This window comes from Euphorbia lathyris, chromosome 4 (genome assembly GCF_963576675.1).
Source record: "Euphorbia lathyris chromosome 4, ddEupLath1.1, whole genome shotgun sequence".
Lineage (NCBI taxonomy): Eukaryota > Viridiplantae > Streptophyta > Magnoliopsida > Malpighiales > Euphorbiaceae > Euphorbia > Euphorbia lathyris.
This window is the reverse complement of record NC_088913.1, coordinates 63788270-63797648: the sequence shown is the minus strand read 5'-3', so window position 1 is coordinate 63797648 and position 9379 is coordinate 63788270. Positions and strand designations below refer to the sequence as shown.

The 9379-nt window shown below is 36.4% G+C and overlaps 1 protein-coding gene across 1 annotated transcript; it reads right to left on the bottom strand.

Annotated features, from left to right (window-relative positions):
* Positions 1-5688: 5688 nt before the first annotated feature.
* Positions 5689-8882, bottom strand: LOC136226938 (CDP-diacylglycerol--glycerol-3-phosphate 3-phosphatidyltransferase 2). Its single transcript, XM_066015632.1, has 7 exons — positions 8148-8882; positions 7339-7436; positions 7161-7211; positions 6921-7034; positions 6737-6793; positions 6511-6596; positions 5689-6373 (listed from the first exon to the last, which is right to left on the bottom strand). The coding sequence occupies exons 1-7, from the start codon at positions 8764-8766 to the stop codon at positions 6253-6255; spliced, it is 1146 nt and encodes a 381-aa protein (XP_065871704.1). The 5' UTR covers positions 8767-8882; the 3' UTR covers positions 5689-6252.
* Between the last annotated feature and the right edge of the window lie 497 nt (positions 8883-9379).

Below are 9379 nucleotides of genomic sequence, written 5' to 3'. Positions count from 1 at the left end.
GTTTGGGCTCCTCTTTTATTGCTGAGCTCTATGGTACCTTTTCTAGGCTTAGGGTGGCAGAGGATCTAGGATTAGGAGGCTGCTAGTGGAGTCAGACAATCTCGAAGCAGTCAAGATGATTTTTGATAAAAGGGCTCTATGTTTAGGGAGCCAGAATTTAGTTAAAGCAATTAGAAGGATTTTCTCCTCTTTCGATTCTATCAACTTTTGCCATATTTTCAGGGAGCAGAATCGGGTGGCAGATCGGCTTGCTGCTGAGAGCCATGAGAGGGCTTTGGGCGTCTCTATTTTCTCTTCTCCTCCTGATTTTCTGTTATCTTTGCTTTCTGAAGATATTGTGGGGGTTAGCTTTCCTAGGCTAATCCCGGGTTAATTTGTTGTGGGTTTTGTTTTGTCTTTACTTTCTTTTCCCTACCAAAAAAAATAATTCTTATTTAATTGGATATGTTTTCTTTATAAATAAAATACATCTATAATTTATTTTTGTGATATGTTATTACTTAATAAACTTCGTACAACATTCATGATTACAAAGCGTATTGTATTAGTATATTGATATTTAGCACAAGCGCATAAAGTAATATATTGATGCCAAAACGTTCTGCGACTACGTAAAATATAATAGTTTTTAAGTATAAAAATAGATTTTAAGTATCAAATATAAGCATAATAAAATTCGATATTAAAAATATATTATACTTTTAGGACTAATTTGATCATGGACAATTTGACCCATTCTGCCAACTTTAAAACTGGCTAATTTTGAGAATCAATTTTAACCTTTATTCATAAAAAGGGTTGTGAATTGAGAAAAGGAAATTCCTTGGCGCTGAATCAAGGTGTTCAGGCTTTCTATCCAGTGTATGCAACAATAGAAATTTACACCGTATCATTTCAGCGGAAAGTAATTGGAACAAAGGAAATGTATATCATATTATTAAATGTATGTCCTATTATATCATATTATTAAATATTTTGTTTTTTTTAAGAAGAAACTGCCATTATATTAAAGAATCAGAAATATCTTTTAAAATTACATGATTAAGCCAATCTGACAAACTAAAAAATGTAGCATTACTATTATTGGAAAGAGATTGTCTAGATACAGTATGATCCGCTCTATTCGCTAGTCTAGAGACAAAACTTACCGGATAAGAGTTCCGGTTCATAAGATCCTTGCAATCTTCCAATAAATTCCCATAGATACTTAGATGCATTTGGTTTGAATTAACTTCGTCTGCTACCACATTGGTGTTTACCTCGAAGATTACATTTTCCAACTCCTTATCATGTGCCTATCCCAAGACTGCCCTTAATGCATAAGCTTCCACTACTCTAACCTCGTGGATACCGTCTCATACCCCATTCACCCCTGCCATGAATTGTCCCTCGTCATTTCTTACTACCGCTCCCCACCCACAACACTGGTTTGATTGGAAAATCGCCCCATCCACATTAATTTTCCACCCCCCAATTATCGGTTTCCTCCATTTCGACTCCTGAACTTGCGTCCCTCTCAGATCCCCTAGGCCCCTACCGACGCTATCGTCCATCCCGACGTCGGTGTTGTCCCGACTAGCCTGCCCTACCACCGTCACCCTACCACCTCCTCTACTCTCCCCGTAACCAACCCACTTTACCGTTGCCCCCGAACGGCTTCTGCCACCCCCACCTCCCCCTCCACGCTCACCACCACCCTCACCCTCTTTTGACAACCTACTGTTGTCTCCATCCCTGACCCTCCCCCAGTATACGTCACCCCCACCTTTAACCTCAGATTGCTCTTGTTGATCCTCCCCTCCACCAGTTTTAGTCCATGCTTCTTGCCAATCTGATACAAATTGCCGAACCATCATGAATATTTCCACTGCCTCCCTCGGCATATTCTACCATAACACAACATTCTTGTGTTGCTAAATAGTGTATAATACACAAATAATATTAATCAATTCATCCATCCCAACCAGTTCACATTTATATGAGAGCCAAGCAATTACATCATCATAATGACCCTCTGGTGCTCTTAATCCAGCTGCTTTCCAGCTCCTGGTTATAAAAGGACATGCACAAAATAGATGCCAACTATATTCAACATCAATCTCACAAATCAAACAGTTATTAGGCGTGGCGTGCCCTTAGTAAAGATCCCATTAGAAGACACTATGAACAGAGCTTCCATGTAAAAATCTTTATCTTTGGTGGTAATGTCAGTTCCCATATTTTGCCCCAGACCACTTTACTTAGACCACCCCAACACTGCTCCTCCAACGCTCTATATCCCGACTTAGCGGAATAAACCCCATTCTTCGTCCCCTTCCGTACTAACCTATCCAGGATATTACACCATGACATTACTGTTTTACTGATTGCTTCTACTTCCTGGCCCGAGAACAAACCCTCCAACTTTCCCTTATCCCAAACCTTGGACCCTTCTACAAAAAGCTCCTTCACTCTCATCTCCTTCATCCCCGCCATATCCCTATAGTTTGCCAACACTTTATTCCCATCTTCGACCCATTTATCTCTCCAGACCCTCATCATCTCCCCATTACCCCACTTTCCACCTCACACCCTAGTTCATAACTCCTATTGACTTCCACACTCCCCTCCAAATTAAACTAGGATTATTGCCCAAATTTGAAGTTAGAAAAGTGCCAGTTGGAAAATATTTGGCTTTGAACACCCTACTGACTAGAGACTGTGGATTTGTCATCAATTTCCATCCATGCTTACCTAATAAGGCCAGATTAAAGAATTCTAAATCCTTATAACCCAACCTTCATTGATCTTTTGGTCTACATAATTTGTCTCACCCAAACTAATGAATATTATCTCTGGTATTCTCCTTTTTACCCCACCAAAAATAGTTCATCATTCTGTGTAACTCCTCACTAATAGATTTAGGTAATAAAAAAGTACTCATACAGAACGTATGTAGTGCCTGAGCTACAGTTCTAAGCAAAATACCCTTTCCAGCCCCCGAAAGAAATTTATATCCCCAACAATTAAATCATTTTCTCAGCATATCAACAAGGAAAGCTGACACTTCTCTCTTAGACCTACCAATCAAGGATCGCAAACCCAAATATCTACATGTGTTCAACGGTGCCCAAACATTTAATAAAGTACATACACCATCTGTAACACCCTGGTCCAAATACCATGTATATATTGTCCACTCTGGCCCAATTCCAACACATTGGGCCTCACGGCTTTAAAACACGTCTGCATTTATTGGATTCACACTTTACTAATAAGCCTCAAACACTCTCTCTCCATTTTCGATGTGGGATTCAGTTCATTCCTGCCCACATCTTCATCCCTTATGGCCGCTCCTTGCTCAGGCCTATATCCCGGCGCCACCCATTCCGAACTGGGTCGTTACACCATCCCTCACATCCTGTTTTACATTTGAGCTAAAAAAAGATATTTGATTTGTGTACATTAATCGCCTAACCTTACGCATGCTCATAGATCGTCCGAATCTCCAACACCACTCCTGCCTCCTTCGCCGAAGCTCCAAAGAACAGAAAGCTATCATCGGCAAAAAAAAAATAGATGAGAGACCACTGGCGCTCCCCGGTTACCTTACATCCCGTGATTAAACCAGACCTCTCTCCTTGGTAAATTAGGTGTGACAACACTTCTGCATAAAGTATAAATAGACACGATGATAGGGGGGTCTCCCTGTCTAAGCCCCTACCTGGTGCAATTGGCCCCGCAATTCTTTATTAACCAAGATTAAGTATGACACAGTGAAGACGCATAACATGATCCATTTTACCCACTTCTTTTCAAATCTTTTGGTCATTTAACTGTTTATTTAACCTAGATATTTGTTATGACTAGCTCTAGGAAGTCGATATAGGGTCCGCTTAGGATCTCTTATTTAAACGGCCCTTAATCTCTTATTATTTCAATTACAATATACAATAGTTATTGGGATTTCAATTATTTAAAAAATATCAGTATAAATAATTATTTGTCAAAGTAACTAACTTACACCAATACGATAACTAGCTAATTATTTGTCAAAGTAACTAACTTACACCAATACGATAGCTAACTAATTATTTGTCAAAGTAACTAACTTACACCAATACGATAGCTAACTAATTATTTGTCAAAGTAACTAACTTACACCATACGATACAACCAATGAAATTTCTTACAGTGTCACTCTCTTAAAATTGCATTCCACCACAGTGTCAATTGGATGCATGCCATGGAAATAAAAATTGGAGGATAAAGGTTGCAAACATAAGGCTCTCCACGCGCCTTATTTTAATCCTGTCATAATTTATAGTTTACTTTTCTTAACACTTGTTTAAAAAAAATAATAATAAGGCTAACAAAATAGTCAAAGTTTTTAGGAAAGTATTAATATAGACTTTATGTACAACATACAAATTTAGACCTTGATAACTAAATGTGACACGTTATTCATATTACTCTATTAAGTTTCTATGTACAATTGATAGAATTTATCGGAATAATATGAATGACGTGTCACATTCCGTTATTGATGCATAAATTGATACTATTTTTTAAAGGTAAAAAGCATCATTAGAGCCCTAATCTTTCATTTTTTGGTTTATTAAACCCTTGATCTTTTATTTGGATACAGTGAGTTCCTGATCATTTATTTTTTTGTCTCACTAAGCCCTCTATGAAAAAAAAAAAAAAAAAATTAAACATAAAATTCGGTTAACTGACTGTTATTCATTGCACATGCATTCAAAATTTGTAATTTTTCACTCTTTGAAATCAGTTCTGGATGTGTAATGTGGTTGTAGAAAAACTATTAAAACTTTAATTCAAACTGTAAACATTACTTTTTTTACTAATTTCAAATACAGATGAAGTTAAAAACGTATTTTTAACAGAATTAGATGTTCACAACTTACTAATTTGGCCATAAAGAGCTTAATGAGGCCAAAAATAAATGATTAGAGGCTTAATGTATCCAAATTAAAAATCAAAGGCTTAATGAACCAAAAAATGAAAAATCAAGGACCTAATGATGCCTTTTGCCTTTTTTAAACATTAAACCTATATTAATACCACTATATACCTAGATCCTAAATTGATGTTTCTCCGGAAACCATTCATCTATTTGGTACCTCGTAAAAAAAAGTTGTATTTATTTGTTACCTCATAATAGCATAACAAAGAGACCTTTCTAAAGATAATAAAAATAATTTAAAATACTTAATTATTTTCAAGAGTTCTTTAAATTATTTTCAAATCACATCACAAATTCCTCAAAATTTAATTTAAAACCCTAATAAAAAAAACCTCTCAAGCCTTCAAATTATGTACTAGGATTATTTTAACAGTTGTATGAGTTAATTTGTTGAGTATTTCATACACAATTTATAAACCAAAGTACAAAATAATACTAATTGCTTGGATAAAAATAAAGTAATAGATTTTTAATTTAATATGTGATTATATCTAATTTAATTCTTTTTGAAACCAAATGATTAACTATCATATACAATTTTGTGTTTGTAAAAATTACTTTGTTTGTTCTCACTATTACACCCCAATTGTTATCATTTCTATACAACATTTTCAAGTGTAACAAAGACTCATAATATTCAAACTACAAGGACATTAAATAAACTTATTTAGGCAAATATGAAATTGTAATATTTATCTTTCAGAGTTGCGTTTGAATAAGCGTTTCAACAGTCAAATTTGCATATCATTAAATCGTATTTTACCCATATTTCCTACTAAAGTATATTAGTAAAAGCTTAAACATTCTTGACGTATACAGCTCTAAAATAATTGAGTTTTTACATAATTGATCAGCAACACAAATTCCTGCACAATGTAGTGACTGCCAGGCTCAAATCGTTGCTCAAAGTCTGTGTTAACAACACAACACAGCACAGTTGGCTCCAGAAAAGTATTGCATTGTGAAAACTTTCTTCTTTGCACATCTACATACCAACATAGCTCCAATTTATCAACCTTAACATGGAAACTTTTGAGGATTTTCAGAGAACTGGTAAAGCCTTTTAGAAAGATCCTAGATTATATGGCCTCCACCAAGTTTATCCATGCAAAAGTTACCTAATTCTGTATCTTCCAATATTATATCCTCCTGTTAATCCATCACCTATCTTAGTATGTCTAACTCGATCTCCTAGGATAGTATCGAAATGGAGATTTTAAAGAACATCACCTATTCCAGACACATCCTTATCAAGGAGTATATGCACAAAGCAAGCCATCCAGTTCTTACTTCAGCAACACTCTCCATATCTTACTCATATACACTACTAACGACCATACAGAAAGACCCGCTGAGATATAAAGCAAAATAACACCAGAAGCCGCCAATATTCCTGGCCCTCCAAGACTGCAACAAGAAATGGACAGAGGACGAAATGGTCAGATATTTCGAAGAATAAATTCAACACGTTCTCTTCCAGACATCAGCTTCTAGCAAAACTAGATCACAATGAAGGGAAAATGTTAAAGAAAGTGGTAAGTGACCTGTTATCTCTGATAGCCAAGAGGATGGTTAGTGCAATCATCTGTGTTGCAGTTTTCCACTTTCCCAAATTATTTACAGCAACAGCCTGCATCACATTTTCAGTATATGAACAGCAGTTAATAATGAAGCATGTTATGGATATGGAAATTCCACCTAACAAGAGAAAAATTAGCGGGTTTGAAAAGGAAAAAAAGTGTTAAACAGTATTAGAAGAAGCAAACAAACCTCTAACAGTTTACCATTCTGTGAAGCAGCCCATTCTCTGACGGCAGACATGGTTATCTACAAACAAATTGCAATCTCTTTCAGACCAAAATATAGAAAAGCGAAAAAATACCATCGATAAATCTAAAGGGTAAAACAAGCCATACAAATGGAACCTCATAATTAGTACAGGTAGCAATATTACCTCGCGACCAATTATGGCGATTGAAGGTACAGTCAGTAACCATGGCACTTGTCCAAAGATTGCAACTTCCGGAGGTTTAGTACACAATAGGACCAAGGTCGCAGCAACCATAAGCTGCATGTAGCATGAGAATTCAAAGCGCTCAATCATTTGTAGCAATACTACCAATTGAAGCACATACTATATTGAAGTCTGATCAAGGCTTGACACAAACTAATATCATAAGAAAAAAACACTTACTTTATCAGCCACTGGATCCAAAAATGCACCGAAGGCAGAGCCTAATCCCATCTGAAACACAATTAATTATTGGCATAAATCAATTGTGATGATAGATAGCAAAAGTTACAAAAGGCTGTCCAAATATACTCAATTTACTTGCACTTATTCTTTCCCTAACAAAATAAAAGAGCTATACCCTTCGTGCAAGGTACCCATCAAGCCAATCAGTTACCGCTGCAGCAACAAAGATGCTTGTGGTGGCAGTTCTTCCTGACCAAGTATCCAGATAAAAAGCTGGAGAACAAATAATGATATGTAAGTTCCATCAAATGTCAGACCATTTAATATATCAGATTGTAAGTTCTAAAGAAAAAGCAAACATTCCCTAATCCAGAATTCAATATTCTATACAGCCTTTTTAGTCACCCTACAAATGGAAGTTGTTTGAATAACATAGTTAGGATAGTTACTCTGTCTAGTATACTCTGTCTAGTAGGGACCTAGAGAAGTCAATGAAGACATATCATTTAATGATTCTCTTTCCCATTCTCTATCTAACAAGTAAATGAGGCCTTAATTAATAAATCATAGTTCAAAAGCATAATCACAATCAATTCCCATTTCCACCTAAAATAAGATTAACCAAAGAAACAAATAGATAATGAGATTAAAGGATAAAGATAGATAGAATCGAGTTGCCAATTTCATTTCTATATATGAATTAAATGATTCTTTCATTCCTTTATGGAACGCATTTTGATGCACCAAGAAAGTACGGTCTCAAATCCAATAAACATGCAATTCCACCCCAAGAACATCAAGAAAATCCATCACATTGTCATAAAATTCAGATAGTATTTCATTAAATTAATAGAAACTGTAATTTCACGCCAAGAATCGGCATTCAGCAAATATAATCGAAAAAAAAGCATCTCGAATCAAGCAATCAAACGTATCAAAATCATGAGAACCATAACAGAAAAATAAAATTAACACGAAACGTACTACTGATAAGAAGAGGCACCGCAAAGACGCGTCCGAGCGTTAAAATGGTAGGGAGAGTAAGCAATTTGGAAACGGAATCTTGCTGTTTATGATGTTTTGGTGGCGGCGTCTTATGATGATGATCGACTACATCGTTGTTATTCTGATACCAATCAACATTCTGCACCTTATCCTCAGAGCCCATATCGACGACAAGACCCGATCCGGAAGACGACGAATCGGATCCCGAGAAGCCACCCGTTTGCTGACCTTCCGATGAAGGAGAGGAAGAAGGAGAGGAGGAGGAGGTGGAATTGCGAGAGAAAAGAGAGAAACGTTTGTGAAGGCGAAAAGAAAACCCTAACAAACCGCTATTATTGGTAGGAAAAGAATATCTAAAAGAGGGAAGGTGTGCGCAGGGTGCTATCCTGCGCCAATCATTTGTGACGTTGCTATTTAAGGAAGAGAGTGAGAGTGAAGAAGAGTGGAGGAGAGTATTAAAGGAGGAGGAGGCGGAGGAGGTGGTGATGGTGGTGACGGAGACGGTGGTGGAAGAGGAGGAGGGGGAAGTGACGGAGCGGGCCCACTTATAGGGTTTGGCGCAAAAAGAGGCAGCCATGCTCAGTTTTAGGACTGCCATGGAAGTGTTGGATTGCGATTAAAACTTTTATTCTCGCTTTGGGCTTGTTTTTTCCATGTTTCTTCGCCGATTTTTCAGCATGTTCCTTCATTTTTATCAAATTTTCGAATACCAAATTCAATTATTTTATTTCATTATTGAAGACAAAACTAACTTTATTGATTCTATCTAGCTTCTTCGTTTCATTATTATAAAAAAATGTATTAAATGAGAGGGTAAGGTTCGATTTCATTTTCTAAGATTTCTTAGGTTTTCAGATTCTAGTCCATCTCCCAGTCATATAATTGGGAGCCCAGTTTTGATCATATGGACCTTAATAATCGTATAGTATGTGGTCATTTACCATTAGATCTAGGCTTATTTGAATTGTAAGGTGGAGATTCAAAACATACTAAGGCTTGTATTTAATAAACCTATATCTAAGGGTTTGGTCATTAAGGTGCATGTGAATATGGCTGATTGGGAGGGAGGGAGGTATATTAGGGATAGAGGTGGTAAAAGTACACACGATCCGATTACACGACACGTAATTTTAGTGTTTGAGTTTAGTTTAGTAGGTAATGTGTCATTTTTGACACAAAACTGACATGCAAATTTTTAGGTTGGGTTAGAG